Raw genomic sequence first — 26986 nt, 5'->3', positions numbered from 1 at the left:
AAGTTTCATTCGATAATGAGAAAAGTTCGGTAGAGTCACCCGAAGGACAAGATCAATGGCATGATGGATGTCCCTCATGAGTGGAAGCTCATCTACTAAGTCCTCTGGGAATACATCGTGAAACTCATCCAAAATTGGATTCACCTCAGGGGGTCCCTCTTCACTAACCTTGGGTGTAACTTCTCTAGCCACTAAGGCGTACACCATCGAATCCACCTTAGCCTCTCTCTCGAACTCCTTGGCATTCATAACGTGGGGGGACTTAGGTTGGGATCTCCTCGTATTCCTTGGGTTACTCAACTTCCCCTCAGCTTTCTTCTCCAAATTGCTTCTTGGTGGGAGAGGAACTAGAGTGATCTTCTTGCCCTGATGCAGGAATGAACACACATTTGAGCGGCCATATATCGTCACACCACGGTCAAATAACCAAGGCCATCCCAAAATGATGTGTCCAATATCCATAGGCAAAACATCGCACCACAACGAATCTGAATAGGATCCAAAGTGAATAGGCAGAAGACATTGCTAGGTAACTGGCATGGAAGATGCATCAACCCATGAAATTCTATAGGGTTAAGGGTGAGGTTTGGGTTTCAAACCCAAACGAGATAAAGTGCTAGTGGAGATCACATTTTTACAGTTACCACTATCAACGATCACCTTGCAATTCTTCTCCCCACATTTTGCATAGGTGTAAAAGATCATAGTCCGACGTCAGCCATCATTCTCCTTAGCATTGGTCAAGGCGCACTTGACTACTTCAAGTGTTATGGTCTCTTTTTCCTCTACTTCCTAGCACTAGTGATATTGGGTTGATATACTTCTTCAAAATCGTCATGCTCATCTCCTTCTTCCTCACCTTCACCAATCACTAGGGCCTTGTTTCTCTCTTTCGAGGGGCACTGATGCACAAGGTGACCAAATCCATGGCAATTGAAGCATTGTGTTTGAACACCTCCCCCTAGAGCTAGCACTTTACATCCATTTTCCTTTAACATCTCTAAGGTTGGACTGGAAACCAACTTGGGGCTTAGATTGACTCCACATGTTAGACTTACGTCCCTTGAGGATAAGTCTTGACACTTGGATCCCGATAGTCATAAAACCTACCAACTGGTGCTTTGAGATAGTACTCGATGTCTTGCACCACTTGGTAGATGTGCTCCAATGCACCAACGTCATGAGAATAAAGTTCTCGTTGGATCTCGAATCAGAGGCCTATCCTGAATATGGGCAATGTAATCATCGGGTCCTCAACGTCACATCGCATCATATATTCCTTGAACTTGGTGATGTAATCTGACACAGTCATGGGTCCTTGGCGCAATGCCTGCCACTGGTCTTAGAGCCTTTGGCAATAAGAGAGAGAGGGAGATACTTTTCTTTAAGGACCTCTTTCATCTCAACACAATGCGCCACTGGGGGTTCTCTCCTTTCAATTTTACATTACATGTTGGCCTAGCCCACTAGCTTCATCTTGGCAAATCTCACCCGACAAGCATCAGACATACATACCACCCAAAATAGTGGTCTATGTTTGCCACCCAATCAAGGAATGCTTGGGGATCCAAGCGACCATAAAAAATGAGAGCCTCAACTTTTACACCTTTTATGACTTGCGTGCCTGGATCATGACGGTCACGATGTTCCTCACGTTGTGGTTACACTTGTGCTCGACCACGGCCAACGCTTTGGCCACCACCATGCCCTTACCTATCAACTTGATCACCAGCTTTAGATTGAACATCTTCCCCAATGTCGGGGTTTGCTTGTATGGAGGCCTCAAGTTGATTGACGCGTGCATTGGTTGCGGTCAATTGAGTAGCGGTGGTTCTATTGTGTGCTTCAATGGCCATCTAACGATGGTTGATAGCATTAAGGGCTTCGGCAATTTGCTCTAGATTCATTGTGAGTTGTAGACCAAAGCCACGTCCAGAAACGAGTGGGCATACACAAGGAAACTCTAAAAGGAAAACCTAGATCCTATGATAGTATTATAACAAAAATAAAACCAACCTAGAGATCAAACTAGACACACTTGAAACACTAACCTGAAAATTTAGCAAGTCTTCACCCTCAAATATTATATTGAAAATTCAGCGATACGATAATCTAAGAGAGACAAACTGAAAATTCAGAAAGAGTGCAATATGAAAATTACAAAATGAAAATTCAGCAAAGTGACAACCTAAGATTACTACGCTAAAAATTCAGCAATGGTATAAGTGGAAAACGCTAGCTGAAAATTCAGCAATAGGGTACTCCAAACTATGAACAAAAATCAGCACCATGATCCAAGATCCTATATGCAATGTATGCTCAACTAACCCTAGATGTGACTCTAACATAAGTGCAACACAAAAGTCCAATGCTAAACCTATGTTCTCTAGTACCAAATTTCATGAAGGACCAATGCATAAACTCAAATAATGTGAGAGATCAATCAGAAAAATTAAATTAATTAATGAAAATCACAAAGCTTGCTACCATCATCACAAATACCAAGATTCCAAAAGGAGATGATGCATAGTTTAAGCCTAGGTTGCCAAGCTTCATCCTACAAGACCATTAAATATGGGAAACTAGAATCTAATGGATGTAAAAACATCCAAATAGTATAGGGTTAGGCCTATTTTAAAGAGGAAGGTCTAATACTACCTAAGGTTTACTAGATTTGGATGTGGGTGAAGTTAGGGTTTAGGGAAATTGGGGAAAACTTGAAATTAGGATTTAATTGGGTAAATTGGGTAAAGGGATTGGTTGTTTAGGCTTTAATTAGAGGGGAATTAGGGTTTTGGATAGCTGGAGGCTAGGGATTTAAGAGGAATGAAGAGAATGTGGGAATTATGGTATGGGATTATTGTTGAAATTGGGGATTTGAATCGAATGTTAGGATTAGGGTTTGGGTTTGGGTTTGGATGGAGGAATGGAGAGGGTTTTGATGGCAAAAGAGAAGGAAACAAAAGGAATAAAGGGGAATCGTACAACCAGCCCTACGGGCTCACACGTGTGGCCGTACAGTTGCACATGTGGGTTTGGTAGGGTAGGGTTTTGGCTCCCAAGGTCGGGTTTGATGTGGGAACGATAAAGGAGAAGGTTTGAAAAAGTTTGGAAAGGATTATGAATCTGGATGGGAGAAATCAAAAATTGCAACAAACCTTGTAATGAAGAACTCGATGGGATAGATGAGAACCTCGCGCTCTCGTTGATGGAAGATTGGTCTTGCACCAATCTCTCTTCCAAATCACATGAAAGGCTCCTTCACATCACATGAAGAATAGAAAACACAGCTTTTTTTTTTTTCAAAATAATGGCATTAGGGCTCCACGCACGCCCTTTTCTCTTTAATAGTCTCAGAAAAGACCTTTTACAAAAAGGCGCTCTCATATAAGATTCTCAACATAAAGATGCTTAATAAATTAAAAATTGTTCCTAACTCCTTGATGTCAACACAAATATAAGTCATAGCAAATAATGAAGCATGTAAATACTCTAAACAACTAAACTATTTTGTGGCCCATGGGGGGTGTCCACACCACAATCAAGATGTCCGATGATGATGATCCAACAGTCCAATCATCATGTCCATCAAGCTCATAAATGCAGCCCACATGCATCTTCCTAGTGTGGGATCTTCAAAGATGCATGAACATGCACGTGGGGTCTTCAACTTGAACATGGATACTCAACTAGCCATAGAGAAATCAGTGCGACCCGCCTCCTCTAATTCGTATGCAAAGGTGTACATGATGTGATGTCCTCATCAGAATCACTTACCCATTCCTCTCTTAGAACATCTCTACTACATAAAACACGAGTAGATTGGAGCAAAATTTTCCATGCAATTAGTGTTTGGATGGCTAAAACTTTGCATTATCAAAGGATATGGGAAGGGTTCTAAAGTATAAGGACAATTAACATCATTAGGTGATGTGATGTCCTCATCAGAATCACTTACCCATTCCTCTCTTAGAACATCTCTACTACATAAAACACGAGTAGATTGGAGCAAAATTTTCCATGCAATTAGTGTTTGGAAGGCTAAAACTTTGCATTATCAAAGGATATGGGAAGGGTTCTAAAGTATAAGGACAATTACCATCATTAGGTGAAGCCATCTAGCTACTAGACGCTCTCCTGGTTTTCAAAACGAGGAAACTTTGATACTATGGTGGCATATGATGGTTAACAATAAGAAATTGTTCACATTGCATATGATGAACTCAAACTATACCATACAAATCATGGGACCCAATTAGATGGCTCTTAAACCTAACGGTACATTGATTTTCTTCCCGAACTAAATGATTGGTGGATATTTAACAGGAGGTCAAAATGTTTCTTTTTCTTTAAAGGCAACGATATATATATATATATATATATATATATATATATATATATATATATATATATATATATATATATATATATAAGGCCAAAGCATGAAAGAATACAAACTACAACACAGGAAAAAAAAAAAAAGAGGAAAAAGAAACAGCCCCACGGCTTCAAAAAGCCTTCAACCATTCCATTACATACATTTTAGCTCTCTTGAATACTTCCACTGCCTAATTACTTTGATTCTGAAAACATCTATTGTTCCTTTCTTCACATAGATACCAAATTTCGGCCAGCAAAGTTATCCACCAATTCTTCGTATCTTCTTTCCCTAACCTTCCCCATGCTAAGCCCGAGAAAAAAAAAAAAAAAAAATCTTCAATGGAACTTGCCATGACCCAATATACTCCAAAATTTTCCAAGAAACTATCCCAACCCTTATTTGCAAGCAAACAATGGATGAAAATATGATCAAACAACTCTTCATTTTGCATACACATCAGACATACGTTTGGCAATACCATCCCTCTCTTTTGAAGATTATCAATGGTTAACACCTTTTTCCTTCCCACTAACCAAGCAAAACCGACCACTTTGGGGGAGCCTTGTCGTGCCACAGACAAGTTGTATGGCTGATCTGACTAACCGATGAAGCCCCAAAGATGAAAGAATAGAAGGATTCAACCAAAAATTTGCTAGATTTTGCTTAATTCACACCATAGTCCCTCTCCCACCAATGGAGAAGCCTTTTGAAGCAACTCCAACAAGATGAGCATCGCGTCCTCTTCTTTTGCCAACAGATTCCTTCTAAATAGTGGGGTCCAACATGCCTCATTCCCTACTTTTGAGAAACAACGAGCAACTATAATGCGGGGGCATTTTCACATCGGGCTCAAGTAGGGTGGCCTGTGGGATGCAGGGGCACACTCGAGGTGGGTGGCTCGTAGAACCCATGGATTTGGGGCCTGTGTGAGGCGGGTGGCTCATGTGAGGCTGATCCCATGGATTTGGGACCCATGAGGAGGGCTCGGCCGAGGACCTAACCCATGGATTTGGGGCCCAGGCTATGAGATAGATGCATTAATTCGCCATGCTCTATCTGTTCGAGCTTTTAGAGCAAGTGGTTAATTGTCCTGCATCAAACTAAGACGTTTGGATCCACCGATATTCTAGCCAATCGAGGAAAAATATCTCGAAGTGGTTTATCTCCCAACCAAACATATTGCCAAAAACAAATACATTGTCCATCCCCCAAAGAAAAGCCTATCCATTCCTTGAACTTGTTCCACATTCCCAATATTGCTTTCCAAACCCCCAACGTTTAATATAACACGATGCTCTAATCCATTTTTCCCCTTTAGCTCATATTTCTTGACTATGGCTTCATACCAAAGATTATCGTTCTCCACCCCAAAACGCCAAAGCCATTTCCCTAAAAGTGTAGAATTCATCAACCCCAAGCTCCTTATCCCCACAACAACCTCTTGAATTGACTTGTACACCTTATCCCATTTCATTAAATGAAACTTATGGTTCTCTTCTGCCCCTTGCAAAATCCCTCCTGATTTTATCCAAACGAGCCAAAACCGATTTTGGACACTTCAATAAATATGTAAAACAGACTAGAAGATTCGACATAGCCACCTCTATCAACTTCAAACTACCCCATAAGGACAAATGCCTTCTTTTCCAACTCGATAATTTCCTTTCAAACCTTCCCACCGCCACCTCCCACAAATGCTTAGCCAATTTCCCTATATGTAATAGAAAACCTAAATCGATCAAAGAAAAAGAACCCGACCGGCAACCAAAGATATTTGCATACTCTACCAATTCATCCCGTAGATAAATGAACCCCCAACACTTCACACTTGCTTATAATCACCTTTAGACAGAGACTACTTTAAAAAATGCAATGATCTTCCTCAAATTATCCACTTTTTTGCCTCTGCATCATAGAACAAAATTGTACCATCTATGTATTGTAAGAGTGACACTTGAAACTCTAATCATCCACCTTAATCCTTGCATAAGATATGTATCTGCTTGAGGCCTCCATCACTACTACAAATAAGTATGGTGATGGCAGATCCCTTTGCCTCAAGCCCCTTGATGCTGAAAAGAAACCTTTCAGACAACTATTCATCAATACTAAAAACCTAGCTGACTTGAAAAAAACATGCATCCATCCTCTCCATTTCTGACCACAGCCCACACAATCTAAAATGTAATCAAGGAATTCCCAATCCACATGATCATATGCCTTTTCTATATCCAACTTACAAATAATTCCTTTTTTCCCCTTTGCGACAGGAATCAATAACTCCACAAGCAATGAGAGCACTATCCAATATATGTTGCCCTACCACAAAAACCCCTTCTGTTTTGTGAGATCACACCGGACAAAACTTTTCGGAATCTTAAAGCCAATATTTTTGCTAAAAAATTTTATGGACTTCCAAGCCATCTAATTGGTCTGAAATCCCGAAAACTATCTGCAACTTTTTTTGGAATCAAGGCAATAAACGCAGCACTCAACTCGACTGTTATTTTTCCCATTGTCATGAAAGTTAATTATGCAAGCGATAGTTGTCTTTAATCATTTCCCAAAATTCCAGGAAAAAAAGAAGGCTATGGGAAAGCCATTTGACCCGGGAGCTTTATCCTTCCCTAACTCTTCAATTGCCCGCTGAATTTCCTCTACCGAAAATGGCCTTTCCAAAGCATCCGCAAACAGAAGGTCAAAAATGTAAACAGTCAATGGTCCAAATTCAAAACACGAATGCTTTTTAATCAAAGTTTAAGATCATTAAATGAATTTGAATTTTCGATGATGACCTATCTACAGTCCATCCCATGACTTGGACAGTTTAATTGAGTTAACGCATGCCACAGGTACAATTTTAAAGTGCCAAAGTATCTAACATCATGCTTAGCTGAAGTATAAAAAATAACCCCCCTTTCCAAGCTTCTCCACCCCTTTCTCCCACATATTGCAAACCACTTCCTCTCTCTCTCTCCACATGCATTGCACATCATATCTACTAGTTGGTAGTAATTAAGTTTAACCAAGGCAAAGACCATTAATTGTTAGCCACAAACGTTTGGTGAATCCAGTGAACTACCCTAGTCATGTTGATTAAAAAAAAGAACAAAGAACAAAGAACAAAACAACAGACCTTTAACCCTGTGAATTTCAGTGATGATGCATTTTGTAGTGGGAAATGTTTGCTCTATCAGTGGCAGACTAGCATTCACGACTTCTCAGAAGAAAGACGCATGAAAGAAACATCAAAAGGTCAATAGATGTCAAAGATGTAATGTGACAAGAAACCAAAAGGCCTAATGGCTAATTTAAGAGGCCCACATCACTAGCATCTTATGAGATACCTATATTCCATGTAAATTTCACTGAAACTTCCCTTGCATCAAATAATATGCAATAAAACCTCTGAGTAAAAACAACAATCACGAAAGCTAAGGATGTATGAGAAAGGCCTAGTACAATCAAACCTTCAAGAAGTGCACAGCCAATTCAGCCTGGAACCCATCTCCCATCTGAATGAGTGCGTGGTCCGGTTTGTTGCGGAGCACTTTGATTCTTACAATGTTCCCATAAACAGAGAACAGATTGAAAAGCTTATCCTCGTCAATTTTCTGCAACGACAATCCAAAGAAGTGAGGACAAGTTGATTCATAATCATAGTTTGAGAAAACAAGGAGTATCACCCAAAACCACACTGGATCACTTTGTTCTGGTTTTGGGCAAAACTGGACCTGATTTCCCAGATGACCAGGCACTTGTTCAACTCATCCGTGACGTAATGAGTTGAGATCGAGCAAGTCTTGCTTGTAAGCATAGAAGGTTCTATTTTTTACTCTAAGCACACGGCATTCTAGGTTACTACAAAGGGGAGAAAAGACAGAAATTTCAAAAAACATAATTTGCAATCATAAGCTTCATGCCCCAATGAGAGAAAAGGAGAAGAAAGAGATCCATCTTTTTCTAAAATAATTACTATAATAAGGTTTAATTAAGAAATGCTCTTGATCCACCTGGTCAACCCATTGAGTCCCATGACAACCAGACCCGATGAATACCCATGTCCAGGTCCAGGTTTGGGCTTTTGAACTAAATAAGTGGTAGAGGAATAAAAAAGCACAAGAGATGGGAAATTACTTACATCAGGATTCAGATTGGAGACAAGGATGGTGCACCTGTCATTTGTACCAGTTATTCCAGGAGGCAAGCCACCACCAAATGCAGCTGCAACAGCTGCAGCATTTCCCATCTACAAAAAAAATAAAAAATAAAAAATAAAAAATAAAAATAAAAAAATAAAAAATCATGCAGGTGCATGTCTGAGATGGATTTACAAGGAAAAAAAAAAGGGATAGCCAAGTATAACAATATCATCAGGAAAATAAGATAACAAAAAAAGGGGGGGCTCAAAACAAGACAACCTGGAGAGGGTTCAGACACGTTGTCTGAGCAACCCTACCTGAGGAAATGCAACTGAAACAGAGAATGCAATTCATGCATCAGAAAGTTAGATGACAAAGAACCATAAAGAAGTAAGAGGACAGCACAAATAAAGACCTGCCCTGGTCCCGGGAGGTTGAAGTGCATACAGACCCCCAGCATCACCATAGCCAGGCTGTTGCAAAAGAAAGTAACAGAAAGCAAGTCAGGTATGTTAGCATTAAAATATAATGATGGTTTTTCTTTTTTCTTTTCTTTTTTTAAAGATAATTATATTTATTAAAGAAGCCAAAGGCAATGAACGATTTGGTCCAATTAATTACACCCATGCAGAACCGCTTCTATTCTGGAAGCAACAGTTATTTCTCTCACCCCGTAGGGACCACAGAACAGCCAGCAAAGCCACTCTCCATCTAGATCTTCCTTCCCAGATCCAACCATGTGTCAAGACCGAAACAGCCCCCTCTATTGAGTTTGGTATGACCCAAGGGACATCAAATAATGCAGAAATGCCTAACCAGACATCCCTCGCAAAGGGACAATGGATGAATAGGTGGACCACAGATTCCGCATCTTTTTTACAAAGGACGCAGTATTCGGCAACATCATAGATCTTTTGCAGAGGTTATCAATGATGAGGATTCTGTTCCTTCTGACAAGCTAAGCAAAAGCCGTGACCTTAGGAGGGGCCCCATAAGACCAGATTGGGCCTGCACATCTGACCTTGGGAGAACATGGCATAGAAAGACCACGTGGAGAAAGAACCTGATTTATCCTGCCAGGTCAGTAAGTCCTTGCGCATGGTGACAGCTGAATCCCCATAAGCCTTGAAAGCAGCTGCACAAGGTCATTGAATTCGTCGTCGTTGAGATTGCGCTTACATGGACAAAGCCACAATCTCCATTTTCTTGACCCAAGAAGCAGCCAGCAAAGGAGACTTCCATATCTACGCAGAGCCTGGCATGATTTGGGAAATCTGAATGGAGGAAAGACTCCTCGATCCAAATGTCTTCCCAAAATCTAACCCGTTCGCCATCCCCAATGGAAAACCTCACACCCTCATGCACCTTGCTAGGCAAGTGAGCTACAGCCTTCAAAATGGATAATATATGATAAATGGACAAGTCTTTGGTCCAACCTTTGGAAGTTGTGCCATATTTACCAGCGATGATGAGCCTCCAAAGGCTTTCTTCTTTTACCCCAAATCTCCACACCCATTTCCCCAATAAAGCAGAATTCACATCGTCTGGACTTTTGATACCCGCACTGCCCTCCTCTTAAGCTTTGCACACCTCTTTCCGCTCGAGCAAATGGAATTTGCCTTTAGGCGCTCCACCTTGCCAAAGGAAGTCCCTCAATTTATCGATCCTGAGTAAGACTGATTTCGGACATTGAAAGAGCGACATGAAGTGAAGGGGAAGGTTGGAGAAAGCAGCCTTGATAAGAGTGATTCTACCATCAAAGGATAGAAGACTACTCTTCCAGGGCGAAAGCTTCCTCTCCATTCTCTCTATCGCCTTATCCCACAAATGCTTTGCGAGCTTCCTGACACAGGGGGAGGCCATGGTACGAAGGGCGGCAGCATGGTTTTTCTTTAATAATATTATCCATCAAAAGAACATCTCATCCAACCTTGGATGTGCAAAACCCCAAAGTCACAAACCCATCATGCTAAAAACCAAGGACCAAGACACTGGAGAGACATAAATCACTAATAGATACCTTACATGGAGAGTAGCCAACTAACCTGAGAGGATCTGCCAATCTGTTCGGAAGGCAACGACGGATTTGTGAAATCCCTGCAAACAAATAGCAAGTATAGTTAGCAGCGTGATCGAATTAACAATAAAAAAGTAGCAACATTTCCAACTGTAGGAAGCTAAATGCATGAGAAACTAGAACACACCTAGATCGCTCATTATTGTAGTTCACTTGTAACTCGCTGAGGCTAGATAGTGAAAAAATAGAAAAAGTAAGAACCATGTCCAGTGCAAAAACCAACTCCAGTAAATAAGGAAAGTCCAAAAGAGACATACTTGGAGAACTGAATATCTAGCTGACAGCAACCGTCATAAATATTGCGTCCCTACAAAAAGTTAACCAAGAGAAAAAGATTGTTAAATCAGCTTTCCAAACTCAATTAACTTGCCACTTTCATAGCAAAAGGGGGGAAAAGGTTTAGACAGAAAAAGACTACTCACTTGCAAAGCATTTCTGGCCTGAACAGCACTCTGACGTGATTGATACTGGATAAGGGCTTGAAAACCTACAGAACAAAGCTAGTATACTTAAAAGGCTAAATGATGCATCTCTCGCAAGATTAGAAAATGTAGCAGATGCATCAGCATGAGTTCCCTCATTACAGTTGCAAGTTTCCACAGCATAGACTCTTAATCAGATATCAGAAGAAACTACGTTCACTATAAAGTTTTAAAATAGAGGACATTTCTAACAAATAAGTAGCAAAACCCATCCAAACAAATCTTCAACATCCAGAAAGAGATTTCAAAAAGTAAGAGAGCGAGAGAGAGGAAGAAAGAGAGAAGACTTGAAGAAGCTGACCAGCTGACTTCTGAAATGTGACGATCTTCTCCACAAATCCATGAGGAGAAAACACTTGATGCAGCACTTCCACTGTTATAGGATAGAGAAGGTGGTGGATTGTAACTAAGAGAATTCGATTGGGCTCTGCATCCTGAGGGTGTGCCCGACAGCAGACCAGCATAGAGACAGGAGAGAGAAAGAAGAATGAATAGAGAAGAATAGATAGAGAAAAGAAGAAAGAAAGTAAACAGAGAAGGGAGCAATTGAAAATATTATCAGTTAATGCACAACACATAAATAAGTATTCGAGGTTCAGGTAAAATAAGAAAAGAAGCGTTTAGGCAGGATGGACAACCAACCACCCTCCAAATGAATAATGCCTCAAGAGATTCCTAGGTTGATGTTTATGCAGATGGTTCAAACTTCAAAGCAAAGCACACTCGTCCGGCTGTAATTTTTATTTGAAGCTGTAAGAGTATAGGGTACTTCTGTACAGCTTTACATGTATAGCTGTAAAAACTACAGCTGTCCATAAGTATCCTGTGATCTAACAGAAGCAATGAAATTAAACTCCCTGGGTCATCCAAGGCTTTTGTGATTACATTTAGTGTTTTTTTTTGCTATGTTACTAAGTTCGTTATGTTATCCTCCTTTCATTATGTATATTCATCTACTCCATACAGAACGCATAACCCTATTATATTGTTTCAGTCGTTGTTGTCATTTATATCAAATATTGCTTTTGTATCAGAAGCCAGCAGGCATTTAATAAGTTTGTTCGGTTGTATGTTTCCTTCTATGCAGAATGCTTTTGCATTCTCTTCTTCTTTTGCTTGTCTAACGTCATTTCTATTTGCCTTCTGTGTTAATTGGGGCTAAGCAAATTGGATATAAAATGAACAGCTCTTAGCATGCCATTCGTCTTAACATCCCCATACATGCAAGTGTTCTATCTCTTTTGAAATGTCAACATTTAATTTTCAATATTGATGGTCAAAAGTTGGTGATGGATTCGTTCATTTTATTTTGGGCATTGTAACCACACACTAGCACCATCTTAGCATGTTTATGGTGCATTTTTGAAAAACTCCACACAGTAATGATGCTCTGGTTGGTGCCAAGCCCAGGTGGAGATAGATGATAGTTGGTCAGCCACTCTTTGACCTTTTCCCAAGCAAACATGAAAAGCCAACCCCAAATAGTTGGGAAAGGCTACTATTATTATGATAGCAATGGTATGCATTCTACTCACTTCAAAATAAATGCTTACACCATACTAGCAAAAAGACAGACATGTTTAAAAGACGTATCCTACAACATGAGGTGTGTGATCAGTTGATGAAGAAATTACCAGATCTTAATTAATAAGCCTAATGAGAAACAAACAACCACTTAATGCACTTGTTCAACAGCAATAATGATTCACTAAGTCAAGAACACCCCTTGTGGATAAGATGCTTTCAGGAATTTTTAGTACCGGACCTCTAAAGCTATATCACAAACAGGACAAAGCAAACCTTTACATATCCCGCAAATGCCCATCCTGGTTTCAACAAGTCAAGCAAATCATAATTTGATATGCCTTAACGAAACTTTGCCTACCAAGAAAGGGAAACAAATACGCATTTCATATGACCAACATTATTACAGAAAAAATGGTTCCTATGCGAGTGGCATCAGTGACAAAGGGGAGATGAGTGACAATTACCACATTGTACTATTGTAGAGTATTGACATTCTTCGATAAATTGAATGGGAAGTTGGGAACCATTCAAAAGTGTGAGCAACTCCAAGTCAATGGATGCTTGATCTCATGTTTTGGGAACAAATATGCATATGCAGGCAATTCGAGGCACCAAACCTAGTGTAAATGAATATAGGTTGTTTGAACAACAACTCTCTAGAGGTTCATTCTCCCAGAAGCGAGATGCAAGTTGTATAACATCCATGATCCATCCAAATGTGTATTTAGGCAAAAAAAAAAAAAAGAATGAAAGAAAGTATAAAAAAGAATCAGCCCCATCCCCCAACTCGGTAATATGGATTGGATGTGCATGAATAACTTCTGCAAAATCCAACAATGTGTGTGTGTGTGTGTGTGTGTGTGTGTGGAGAGAGAGAGAGTCATGCTCACCTGTGCACCTTTGCACGTGTCATGGGTACAAAATCTGAATGGTCCATGTGATGCGGCACCCCATGAAACCCCCAGAGCCCAACTTTCAACCTGATCCAAAACTCTTGTGGGCCATAGCAAAGAGAGGCAAATCAAGGGAGGAAACTGTTTCCTTTTGTCATGGCCCACCAAAGTTTTGGATTAGGGTAAAAGTTGGGCCCTTAAGGGTTTCATGGGGTGCTACATCACATGGACCATTCAGATTTTGTGCTTATAGCACGTGAGATGAGTTCTCTAAAAGTTCTCACAAGTTCTCGTGAGAACCGGTTCCCAAGTGAGCATTTCACTCTGTGTGTGTGTGTGTGTGTGTGTGTGTGTGTGTCTGTTTGTTTGTCCACCTTCCCAAGCAAGGATTAATGAATCAGAACACATGACTTCCTCATTTCAAGGATGTCCAATTTCCTAGTATTCCCCTGAGGTACATTACCTACGTTGGCTTCTAACCATTGCCTCATTTTGCATGATTCCAAGATGAATTCTTGGGATTTGTTTACCTTCACTTCTAAGATGACTTGGTTGACACCTGAAAGACCATCATTTTGTTCACTGTGTAAAGTAGTAGTTGAAGTGTCCTCTTTCAAGGTGGCAAGACCTGAAGATACGTGCTGAAGAATGTCTTATTTTACAATGCGCAATGTGATGGACTCATAGACACCCCCATTTTTCTTTTGCCACTTTAGTGATTGAATAATGGAGCCATAAATAATTTGGAGAGTGCATCTGCATATTACATGCACTATGTTAAGATTATTTTTTTTTACTATTCTGTTAAGTTACAAGATCCCAACCCATCCAATCGCTGAGTCAGCCGATCCAACCTTTGATATATGCATATAGTATGCATAATGTAATGACAAATATCATGCAATAAAATGAAAATGCCTATGGTAGAGTTGATAGGACGCTTGCATCTTAAGCAAGGCGATCACAGGTTTGATCCCTACTTGACACATTTTAAAATTTTATCCATCAAAAAGACCTGACCATTCCACCACTCTGGTCCAACTGTCTGAAAATGATGACCAGAATGTCTGAACCTCTTGACATGGAAAGTCTGAATGGTTTCTTGCTAAAATGGGTCACTAAGTGAGCCAAGTTGTTATTGTGCCAGTTCCAGATGAAACCCGTCCAACCGTTCAGTTTGGTCTAGGTTTTTAAATATTTTTTATTAGTTTTGTAACCTAGAGAAAGAAGATGTAAAAAAGTGAAGTTTAGTTACCTAGAGAAAGAAGATAAGAATAGTTTAGAAGAAGAGAGGAAGAAGAATAATAAGACAGCTTATTTACAAAATGCTAAGAGCATGCACCCACTTTTTAGAAGTCTCTTTTAAATAATTGAGTCAAATCATAAGTTGAACCATAAATCAAAAGTTTCAATACAATTTTTATTTTTATTTTTAAAGAATCAAAAAATAAATATCACTAAAGTTTTGAATTATATAAGATATTGACAAATCATTCAGATGGCCTTGCCCCTACAAAGGTTCATGATGCAGGACAATTAACCACTTGTTCTAAAAGCTCGAACTAATAGAGCATGGCAAATTAATCCATCTATCTCATAGCCTAAGCTCCACATCCATGAGTTAGATCCTTGGTCGAACCCTCCCCATGGGCCCCAATGGGTTCCGCCCCCTCATGGGCCCCAAATCACATGGGTTCCGCCTCACACGAGCCACCCACCTCACATGGGCAGCCCACCCTGAGTGTGCCCCTTCATCCCACAAGCCACCCCACTCAAGCCCGGTGTAAAAATGCCCCTGCATGAGTTCAAGACACTACCAATTGATATTTTGTGAAGGACGGCTGGTCTGCCAAGCAAGGTACAAGCACCTTTTATTTATCTAAGATATTTTTTTCATCATTTAATAACTTGATTTTCTCCAGCAAACTGAGGAATGCATGCATTCCAAGAAGAGCAGTACTAAGTCATTTTGCACTAAATTAGATTCTATGCTAAAATAGATTATTGTTGTGCTCAACTCGGAAAACGAACATTTAGATCTTTGGAGCTAGCAAATGTTTAAAGCTTTAGAGCTGGCAAATGTTTTTAGGAATTGATGGGAATAATGCTTTTAATCCCCTTTCCATATGTAGACAATTTAGCAGGTCCTCAACAGAAGCTAAAATATGGTTTTAAGACCAATCAATGTGAAATACAAGCAACAAGAAGTATTACAAAACTGCATTTTTTGGCCAACAAATTCATAGACCTCCCAGAATGGCTCATCAATAAGTTAAACCCCCTTCCACGTGGACAACTGAAAATGTCCTAAAAGTAAAAAATGGGTTTCAAGAAGAGAAGTGAAGAGAGGAATAGAAGAGAAAGTCAAGAAAGGAAATATGATACAGGTTTTTCCAGGCACCATTTGGAAGTTGAAAAGTAGTTAGTTGCTAGGAAAAGGACTTTCAAGAAAAATACCACATTATGTTGTTTGGGAGTTTCTGGAGGGGTGGAAAACATTTTCTTCCCTCCCTCGAAGAAAATTACCCTTAAAAATTTCTGAAGGTAAGTATTCAATTTTCTTCACAAATTCCCCCTCCCTCCCTCTCGTGGAGAGGGCAGTTATAGGTGGAATATAAGAGCAAGTCAAGAGGTTAAATTTGATATAAGAGTTTAAGGCATTGTTTGGGAGTTGGAAAGCTGCTAGGATTAGGAAAATGACCAAGTTTTTGCAGGTGAGAAACATTTTCCACAGCCCTCACTTTCCAAGATATTCACACTAAAACTTTTCAAAGGTAAAAAACATACCATTTCCTTCACAACTCTCTCTCTCTCTCTCTCTCTCTCTCTCTCTCTCTCTCTCTCTCTCTCTCTCTTCACAACTCTCTCTCTCTGGAAAAAAAAAAAACCTACAACTTCTCCGAGGAAAAAAAATTATTCTGTGTTCATCATAAATTCCCTCTCTCCTTCCCACACCTCCAAGAAAACTATTCTTAAAGTTTCCCAACGTAAAATTTTCCATCTTCTTCACAAATTCCCCCTCCCTCTCGAGGAGATAGCCGTTATAGGTGGAATAGAAGAGCAACTGAACTCTCTCTCTCTGGAAAAAAAAAAACCTACAACTTCTCCAAGGAAAAAAAATTATTCTGTGTTCATCATAAATTCCCTCTCTCCTTCCCACACCTCCAAGAAAACTATTCTTAAAGTTTCCCAACGTAAAATTTTCCATCTTCTCCACAAATTCCCCCTCCCTCCCTCTCGAGGAGATAGCCGTTATAGGTGGAATAGAAGAGCAACTGAAAAGGGTAAATTTGATACAAGAATTTTAAGGCATTTTTTGGGATTTAGAAAGTATTTGCTAGGATTAGGAAAATGACTTTCCAAGAATATATCACTTTGTGCGCACTTTATGCTATTTGGGAGTTTCTGGAGATGTGAGAAACTTTTTTTTTTTTTTTTTTTTTTGAAGATTTGTGAGAAACCTTTCACACCACTCACTTCCAAGGAATTCACCCTTAAAAATTTTTAAGGTAAAAACATATCATTTTCTTCACAAATTCTCCCTCCTAAAAATATTGTGTGTCCCTCCCTCCCTCCCTCCCTCTTTTTTTATTAAATCCTCTGCTCTATGTAAATCAAAGAGATAAATTTTATTAGAAATTCAATAAAGTTTGAGTACATTTAATATGTTCTTGAAGCATTTCATAGTTCTTCTCTTGAAACATTGAAAACAACTTTCAAAGAGCAGATATCGAAAAACAAAAGACTTTCCAAAAAAAAAAAATTAGGACCTCTTAAACAGGTGAAAGTTGTTTTCTTTCCACTCTATTTTGAAAAAAAAAAAAAAAAAAGAATCAATGAAAAAACTAGTGGATAAGAGCATACTCTAGATTAGAATCTTGGGAAAGTACTCCTTGATTATTTCTGCCAATATGATTCTTTTTATACATAAATATCCATTTGGATACATTACATTAGTTTTCCTAGCAACTACTTTTCATCATCTTCACCATCACCAACTAATTGGGGCTGGCTACACGAATCCTATTCCTCGTCAAGATTCATGATGAAAGTCATGGCAGAAGTTTCTTGCTGGCTGCCAACCTGACGCAACCGTCCTCCTTTATCCAGGCTTGGCATCGGCAATGAGAGCACAAAACTCCTGGTGTCAGCTATACAAATCCTACTCCTCATCGGGATTCATGATGAAAGTCACGGCAAAAGTTTCACGCTGACTGCCAACTTAACACAACTCCTTTATCTAGGCTTGGGACCAACAATGAAAGCACAAAACTCCCACGGGCACTATGTAACAGTCCATTACAAAGGTTGATTAAAATCATGTTCCTAGCAACTATTTTTAAAACTCCCAAACAGCCCCTAGAAAGAAATTAGGGAGCAAGCACTTGTTAGGTAAGGATACTCATGGAGGATGGCTTGCAAGGGCAGAAAATACCAAATTCTATGAAAGAATTACTGGGTCCTTTTTAACTTTTTCCTTTGGTTAATGTACAAAAATCACTAGTAAAAGAATAAATTATCATATTTAAAGTCTTGTAGAGGAATTTAAGTCCCAATTGCAAATATTGATCTTCAATTGTTGAATTCTATCAGAATTCAGAACCTTCTGCTATGCAAACAGTTTGTGAGGTTTCTAATTTTATAGGTTGAGGGGTGATTAGACAGATTGCTTAGAGAAGAGCTTTTTGATGAAGGACAAGAGGAAGGTCATTCTTAGGGTAGGTGGGGATCATAAAGGTAAGGAAGTCACTTGAGTTTCTTTAGCATCTTTTCAATATATTGATAGATGACTTTACAGAAGTTCGCACTCAGTTCTATGATAAAAGTCATGCGAAGAAGAATCTTAATGACATCTTTGTTTACCCTATCCCGAAAAGACATACCAAGGATCTCACAGATTTTACACCCAGTAGCCTACTGGAAGCATCTACAAAAATCTACGATCATAATCCTGTCACTTGTGAGGGGGTGGGCCAGCACCATATCTTCCTTGCAAGGGGCTTTTGCGCGAAGAATGCAAATGAATTGGTAGCTCCACATACAAGGCAGGTACCAGATGCAGTCTATGACATGGATAAAAAGCTATGTGTTTTTTTTTTTTTTTGTTTTTTTTTTGAGATAACAACAATTTATTAGATGGCTCACCCAAGGTGAGAAAAGAATACAAAGTAAAGAAAACTCAAAAGGAACAAGAGAAATTAACAACCAAAGTCGCGTTAACATTTGCCCAATCCAAAGAAGATACTTTATCTTCCTTATAACATCCTCCACACTCCTGATCTCATTGCAAAAGCACCACCCATTATGAGCTCCCCAAATAGACGAAAAGACTGCCATGATCATAAGCCTCCACTTAGCTTTCTTCGTTTTTCCTATCCCTCCCCCATGCCATGCCCAAAGGAGGTCGTCTACAGATTTCGGCATAACCTAGTCCGTCTTAAGCACCCCAAGACAAACACCCATGGGTGGTCAATCGATTCTGCATCATCCATGCACATGAGGCAAATATTAGGAAGAATTAATGATCTTCTTTGTAAATTATCGATAGTAAGGATCCTCTTATGGCCCAAAAGCCACACAAAGAGCATAACCCGAGGGGGAGCTCCATAAGACCACTGAAGGAAAGGATAGGACGCCTTAGACGAATAAAGCGGAGTGCTAATCAAGGTGGAAAACGAAGTGACTGAGAACCTTCCTGAAGAATGAGCCATCCAAAACATTGAGTCTTCTAAAGAAATATTAGGGCATGCCTTTTGGACAAGATCTAATAGACCCACATATTATGCCAACTCTTCATCCATCAAATTCCTTTGGCAGGGAGGATTCCAAACCGTCACCCGCCACTTAATTCAAAACAATCTAACACTTTGACAAAACGATCCGGAGCAAGGGCAAACACTCTAGGAAAAAGGTCTTGGAGAGGTCTATCAATGCACCAAGGGTCCCACCAAAAACGAATACAGTGACCATTCCCAAGGCCATAAGCAATACCATTCCGCATAATAAGTTCAATTGTCGCAATAGCCTTCCAGATACTCGAAGTTCTCTATAAAGAAGATCTTCTTACATACCAATTCCCCTCTTGGACGCCGTACTTGCTCACCACAATCACCATCCACAACTTATGCTTATGTTGATTGGGGATTCTCTATTACATGCTTCATGGGCTTTGGCTACAGATAAAGGTGGATCTTCTAGTCTCAAAGGTTCTGAAGTATCCACCAAACCCAATGAGGCTCATTAGATTGGTCTGGATTACCAAAACACATGCTCCACTGTAAAGAAAGGGTGAAACCATGCACAATTCATGTCTTTACGCATTAGGACACTAAGGTTAATAGTTCTTAAGCTAAACATTTGTGCGAATTAAACAACATAAATGATGTTTTCATCACAATTGTGGGTCAAATTTCTTTTATAATGAGAGCATTGGAATTTGGAAGCAAAACTTTTCCATCCATTCCTATGTAAATGCATGACCATTTGCCTCGATATAAATGTAATATTAATCCATTGGGCAGGCATTTTTAGGAAAAAAAAAAAAGCCACAAAAAAAAAAAAGGCCAGTCCTCTTATAAGCCACATGCTACTAGTGGGCTCGCCTCTACTAAGCTGCCTTAGTGTGATTCGGAACAACTTTGATACGCCCAATGACTGACACACAAAGTCAAATGCACAATAATAAATACACCGAATGACCGGCACACAAAATCAAATGCACCAACCTGGTCTCCAGCCTTTCGTGCTTGAGAATTCTGATCCATTGTTGTCAGTTCTTGATGTGAAGAAAATTGAATATACACATTCCTTCCCCTGAGATTGCACCATAACAACATCAAACTATAAAATAAGCAGACAATGCAAATGATAACTCATCACAGCCTAAGTAGGTTTTCCAAATGATGTGAATTACTTGATCCCTTGACCAGTTTTTCAATACGATAAATTGATTAACTGAGAAGTGTTGTAGGGCTTGTTTAAGTTAGATGGAATCATTTGGGCGATGCCTAGGTAGACAAGGGCTTTCATAGAAGGGTGGAATAGATGTTGTCAAGATAAAAGGGGAAGAACTGTTTCAAAGTCAACCCTGTTGGCAGGTCTTGTGGGCAATTTTAAAAGAAAGAAATAACATAATGATTAGTAACAAGTGGGAAATGCCAGATAGAATATGCAGGGAAAAAAGGATGATCACTTCTTCGGCTTGGAAATTGTCTAAGGACCATACTGCAATGACTGCCAAAATGGGTAAAGTCCACCAAAAAAACGCAGAAATGGCAAGTGAACTTGATATCATAGAATAAATGAGCACTATTGCCATTTGGGTGAATGGCCAATCAGATAAATCAGAATTTAGAAAAATCCAAAGCAGTTGAATGTCTGCATACCTAACACTGGGTTGAACATTTGTATAGTATTGCAGTGCATTGACAGCAGAAGCCACATCATGCATCTGGAGAAGAGCCTGCAAGATTGGTAGATTCAGACCAAAATAATTCATTGTCACCAATCTAGGAGAAAAGGCTTGTAGTAACAGAGGGATTACTAGGGCAACAGCCCTCTTTCATTTAAAATGCTTTCTAAGCCCGAGGGGGCCCCGACACCACAGGAATGGTGTCAGTGTCTGTCGCTACTCAACCAGGAGGCCCTTCAACGAGTAATATTTGAAAAAATTATCCAGCCCACCTGATCGAGTGTATAGAACTGGTTTTTGAGGGGGTGGAGTGTCCCACCAGGATCCGTGCAATGAAAGGGTTCCAATCGCACGCATTGGCCCGTGTGAGTGCTTCTTTATGCCCAAGGTCGGTTTCAAGGCTACAACATTGATCACCACCAAAACCGAGCATACCGGGCTGTATTGGACTGTACCATTCATGGACAAAAACCGGCATGTATCAGACTAAACATAATGGTTTCAGATGATAATTTAAACCCGATTTATATCGCCACCTTGCGCAACTAATCTTTTGCAGAAAGTTGATATCTTCTAAACAAATACAAATACCCAAATTTAAATTTTATTAAAAAAAAAAAAAATGAACGGATAGTGGGAACCCTGATAAAATGAAAAAAGGGAGTCAGCCAAACAAGCCCTAAAAAGGAGATCGAAAAGGAAGAAAAACCTGATTTTTAGCGCGTAACATCACAAGCTTAGTGACAACGCCAAAGGGCTGCACCAGCTGAAGAAGATCATTCTGCAAAAGAAAAGAAAAACAGAAAGAGGAAGAGAATAAAAGAAAATTGCAATTTTGAAGTTCGGATGGTCGAAAGAGAGGAGAAGATGGGATAAACATACCTCAGATATTTCATGACCCACGTTTCGGACATGGATAACCTTAGAAGGCTCTGTCATGCTTGCAGATCTCTCTGCGGGAAGCAACAACGGCTGAGAAAAATGGGAAGAGGGGAGGTTTTCCCTATTTACCCGCAGCTATAATGATGTTGATTTCGAGTGCAAAAAAAGTAGGTCGTTTCTTTCACTCCTACATGCAATCTGTATAGATAGGGCCAACCTTTCCGTGATCCAAACCGTTTATCTCGTGATCCTCGGATGGGTAATTATACTACGAACTCTCTCATTGGATAATGCTCGGCATCTGATACTCGTGCCTACGATTGGACGGCTCAAAAGAAGGCATTCGTACATATGTTCCATACCACATATGTAGGGCTGACAATCATCTGACGATGGACGGTCAGCCGATATTAACGTTTACCCTCCGGATGGTGGTGTACCATATTTATATACGTGCCCGGAAGAACCAATCATGGAGATAAACACAGATTTTTTGTGATGTATTTGAGATGTATAAAGATATTCGAAGAGGATTTAATGTAATATAGCCAGCATCTATCAAATTATGACACATCCACGGAATAAGAATGGTCGAGCAGAATGTGGCCTAGTCAATAAAAAAAAGCTTGAAGTGGCTATGGGACTGATGACAGTCTTAGAAGTACTCAAATGCTAAAATAGTTATATCAATTGTTAGAACTTAATAAATATCTAGATTGTCAATTTAATGTAATAAATAGCAAGAAAAATTAGTAAAAAATAAATAAAATGAGGTCACATACTAAATAGAGTAAATCAAATTTATCTTTCAATTATCTTATGTTCCTTAATGCTATTAGTCATTTACATTCCTTAGTGTAATTAACATTGTTAGTCTTTACATTTCTTAGTGTAATCCATAGCACTAACCTAGTAGTAGTTAACTTTAGTTGTAATTCAAATTTACGCTCACACATTAGATTTAGTTCGAGTATTAAGCAAAGTTCTCCACTCAAAAAGGTGCTCTGCAGTTGTTCTTAATAGTCGATTATAAGAATTTTCTTTTTGTTTCATCTGTATTGAAAAAGTCATTTTGTATGTAAGGCAAAAGTGTAATCCATTTGTAGAGGACGAACCCCACCCTCTGATAATCACCTTACCATCTTAAGAAATACTATGCAGTGGCTGAATAGGGGATCGATCTTATTCAATCTCAATTATATAGGGTTAATTTTTGACATATCTACCAACCTTGGCGCTCAGGGTCATGGTTGTTTGGTTTAAATTGAGCCGCATAGTCAATTCTGACACACTCGCATAAATCACACTACCAAAATTGAAATTGAAAAAAAAAAAAAAAAAAAGGGATAACATATTTTGGCATTCCCGGTGGGACCCTTTTTTAGTTTACTTATTGGTGAGACATTGTCAATCAATCAGAAATATGAATAGAAGAATCAATTGAATTGTTGAGATTGAACCCTCGACACCAACCGCACCACATTCGACTGAGAACGTGTCGGTTCAAGCGGCCCCGAATCATTGAATTTAAATACAAGTTCAACACTCAATCCCGTCAACCAGGAAGGGGCATCGACCCCTCAGACAGTTTCTCTCGAAGAGATAATGGTCAGACTTTGGGATATGCAATTAAGTATTCAGCATGTTTAGGAATATGGGAGAGCTCAGGCAAAGTTGGTACATGCCCAAGTCAAGCAATTCTATATTTAGACTGATAACGTTAACAAATGGATGGCTAACCAAACTAAAGCCATGCACTGATTGATGGGCATCATCACTGAAAGAGCACCTATAGCAATGCAGTAGAATGTTGAAGAAAGTTTTGTCGATAGCATGGTTCAACCGCCATCGATACCTCCCCTGCATCGGAAAACCCCTCCCTTTTTCAATCCAGGATGGGCAGAATGCTCCGCCACCCACCAAGTTCAGGCGACCATAACACATGTTAGAAAATTTATCCCTGAAGTTCGGAAGCAGGGTATGCCGAGAAGACAACATTTTCAGCTTTTTCCCATAAATTCATTGTTCCATGAGGGGCAAAACCGAGTAGATCCTGATCCATCACTGATGGTTAAACCTCAACGAGTGAATCGTGACCAGATCATGCAAATGATCCAAGAGTTAGCAAGCCAAGTCCTTGGCCGCAATACCATCCAGGTCTACCATAAGCCACATCCCGAATAGATTGATAGACAACACCCACTACCAAGGAATTATTGACCATATTTAGCCCTATTCTCCGGCGAGCCTAGTCAATCGACTATTGAACACGTAGGTCGATTCACTATGCAATGCAGCGAACTAGCTAACAATGACTCACAATTTACAATTGTTCGGTCATTCACTGACGGCAATGGCCTTCATGTGGTGTTTTGGCTTACTACCAAATTCAATCCATACCTGGCAGGAGATGAAGAAAAATTTTCATGCTCAGTTCTTTTCTAATGACAAAGAGATGACTATGGTTGATCTCTCACACTTCCGATAATTACTAGACGAATCTTGCGAGAGTTACATTACTCAATTCAACGGAGTGAAAAGCCGGTGCAAAGTCATCATGACGGAGGCCAAATTTGGCAACTTGTGCAGGACAACCTGGAATACAAACTCCTAAAGAAATTAATTGGAATGGAGTTTGTGGATTTGTATTATCCAACCAGGAAATTTTATAGATATGAGGAGCTTCTTTAGGAAGGAGCCAGACAAAAGAACTCAACAATCGGGACATATGATCATGACCCTAACTATGTGGTTGCAATTTGTCGAAGTAATGACAAAAAAGTCACTCATATGTTCAGTGTTGGTCGAGGTGGAAATATTTGCACCGACCACACAAAAGGCTCATAAGATATATATACTTTTTATATCACTCGGGCCGATAAGATATTTGAGATACTACTAGCAATGAAGTTTATTAAAGTTCTCAATAATTACAAAATACCCATGGTCAATGAATCGAAAAGGTTGAGTATTGCAAATGGCATGGGATGCATTCTCATTTCACGAACAAGTGCGTTGTGTTCAGGAACATTGTCTAGGATAACATTGATCGCGGATTGTTGAAAATCCCTGAAAATGGCGGAGAAGTAATGTTGATCAATATTGATATATTATGGCCTAATTTGTACATTAACATGGCCATAATGAATCTACGAAAATTGGGTTGACCAAGGCAAATGGTCAATCTTGGTCCTAGAAATTACCATGGCACATTATGATGACCGAGGTTAGGGAAATATCAGTCCTATGCAGCGACTACGGGTTTTGCAAAACAATCTAAAGCGGCACAGCATAGTGGTTGAGACTCGCAACTATGCGGTTGATGTGCCGGATGTTGAAAGACTTAAAAGCTCCGCCTCAGCCAGCGATGTAGGCCGAACATGCAACCCTAAGAGGGACCAATAAGAGAGAGCCATATCGACCGTGAAAAGAGTTCTCACCCCATAATCGTCAGCCTCAGCGGAGCACTCTGAGTCAAAGAATGGTCAAGCCCCCACCAACTCATGATGAAGTCAGGAGAAGGATTAAGCATCCCAAATTCTATGCCACCCCTGAAGCAATGACCTGAACCCATAATTGATATTTGCAATGACATCAAGTATCTAGAAGAAGATAATTGGCAGAGACCGAGAATGCATTTCGACTAAGATCCATGCAGACACGTCCATTCTGAAAAATTCATCAACCAGAGAAACTGTTGACCTTCAACATGGTCGAAGCAATTCTGATACTCGTCGTGCACAATCAAGTCATGGAAGATGGTAAATAGCCTAAAAATATAGCAAAACTAGGGAACATTGACAATCACGGCGACTTGTCCGATATGTCAGCGATGAGTGGTTCTCAAGTGACGATCTACTGATGGAATAACTAATGGCAACAACCAAAGTATTAGAAGTGTCTTCACCTACTTTCAAGCAGATAAGAGTGACTTTTATTGAGTGTAAAATATTACATATTTCTCCTATTTATACCTTGATTTTATAAACATGATAGTGCTTAATTGATTTAATTATGCATGTTTTCATGTGCGAGGTGATTTTGAGATCTTAAGGTGAACTTGATGCCAAAAGGAAGATTTATACTTAAACAATTACTAAATGAAGATTTGGAGATTTGGAAGTCATTAATGAAGAATTCACATGTTAAAGATCCAAGAAAACTAAGTGAAGAATGAAGAGAATCAGAGATTTGAAGTGAAGAAAAGGAATTCTGAAATTATCCTGAAAACAAACATATTCCTAAATTTGTCTTAAAAAGTATATTCTGGTCCTGAAAACAAACATATTCCTAAATTTGTCTTAAAAAGCATATTTTAAAACTCCGAGTCTATTTTGAGAAACTGCGCAAAGTGCGTAAATTTGAGGTGGTTTAAACTCCGAGTTTATTTTAAAAAACTAAGCAAAGTGCGTAAATTTGAGGCAGTTTCTAGATTTTTCCAACTCAGTATGAAAGTTGGAGTTCCACAACTATAAATAAGACTCCCTAAGATATTTCAAAGCATCTTCTAGGGTTTGGAAAGGTCTCAAAGAGCATACACAAGGGTAGAGCAGCCGCCAAAGAGTTTTTCTTCTTCTCTAGTTTATTTTTCATAATTTGTTTAAGAGATTTGGTTTCAATCACGTCTATTGTTGGCTAAACCTCTTAGTTAGGGCTAAGAGGTAAAGCTTTTAGTGTGTTGTGATATTTATTTTGCTTTGATTCTTATTCTTATTGAACTTCATTGATTTCTAGTTTGATATTAAAGGAACATTTTTCAATTTTTTATGATTCATTGTGACTCAAATTACAATAGATATTATAATAGCTTTTGATATCTTCTTTTCCTGTTTTGAGATAGTGAGATTAGTAAGTCCCATTGTTCACCATTATCTCCTGGGTATAGTAGGGTAATGGAATCCCTTCCAATATTCATAATTCTCCTCCATTGAAAATTAAGTCAATGAAAAGTTCAGATTTGATTTAAATTGCTTTTATCTTCCAATTAGATAAGATAAGACTCCAATTCCAATTGTATTTATTGAATTAAGCAAGGTAGCATCTTAATAGCTACAAGTGGATCCTTGACGCTCTAATTCCCTTTTGATCTTTGATAAATCCTAAACAATTACTCTATTTTATTCCAGATTTAGGTTTATATATTATTCTACTTCTGCTTCTAGTTATTTTCATAATATGTACAAGTTTAGTC

At 39.3% G+C, this 26986-nt stretch overlaps 1 protein-coding gene across 1 annotated transcript in view; it reads right to left on the bottom strand.

Annotated features, from left to right (window-relative positions):
* Positions 1–21969, bottom strand: part of LOC131235586 (polypyrimidine tract-binding protein homolog 3) — a 31065-nt gene extending 9096 nt beyond the window's left edge. Inside the window, exons 1-13 of the mRNA XM_058232799.1 lie at positions 21796–21969; positions 21623–21694; positions 20888–20964; positions 20228–20315; positions 11384–11516; positions 11023–11087; positions 10858–10907; positions 10728–10769; positions 10569–10620; positions 8939–8996; positions 8841–8854; positions 8523–8630; positions 7852–7995 (exon numbers count right to left, since the gene is read on the bottom strand). Coding sequence (XP_058088782.1) covers positions 7852–7995; positions 8523–8630; positions 8841–8854; positions 8939–8996; positions 10569–10620; positions 10728–10769; positions 10858–10907; positions 11023–11087; positions 11384–11516; positions 20228–20315; positions 20888–20964; positions 21623–21694; positions 21796–21852 — 960 coding nt within the window. The 5' untranslated portion in view covers positions 21853–21969. The remainder of the gene's footprint in view (positions 1–7851; positions 7996–8522; positions 8631–8840; positions 8855–8938; positions 8997–10568; positions 10621–10727; positions 10770–10857; positions 10908–11022; positions 11088–11383; positions 11517–20227; positions 20316–20887; positions 20965–21622; positions 21695–21795) is intronic.
* Positions 21970–26986: the final 5017 nt, after the last annotated feature.

The sequence above is a fragment of the Magnolia sinica genome, chromosome 19, assembly GCF_029962835.1.
Source record: "Magnolia sinica isolate HGM2019 chromosome 19, MsV1, whole genome shotgun sequence".
Lineage (NCBI taxonomy): Eukaryota > Viridiplantae > Streptophyta > Magnoliopsida > Magnoliales > Magnoliaceae > Magnolia > Magnolia sinica.
Note: the sequence above shows the minus strand (reverse complement) of the source record. Positions and strands in the feature narration are given on the sequence as shown.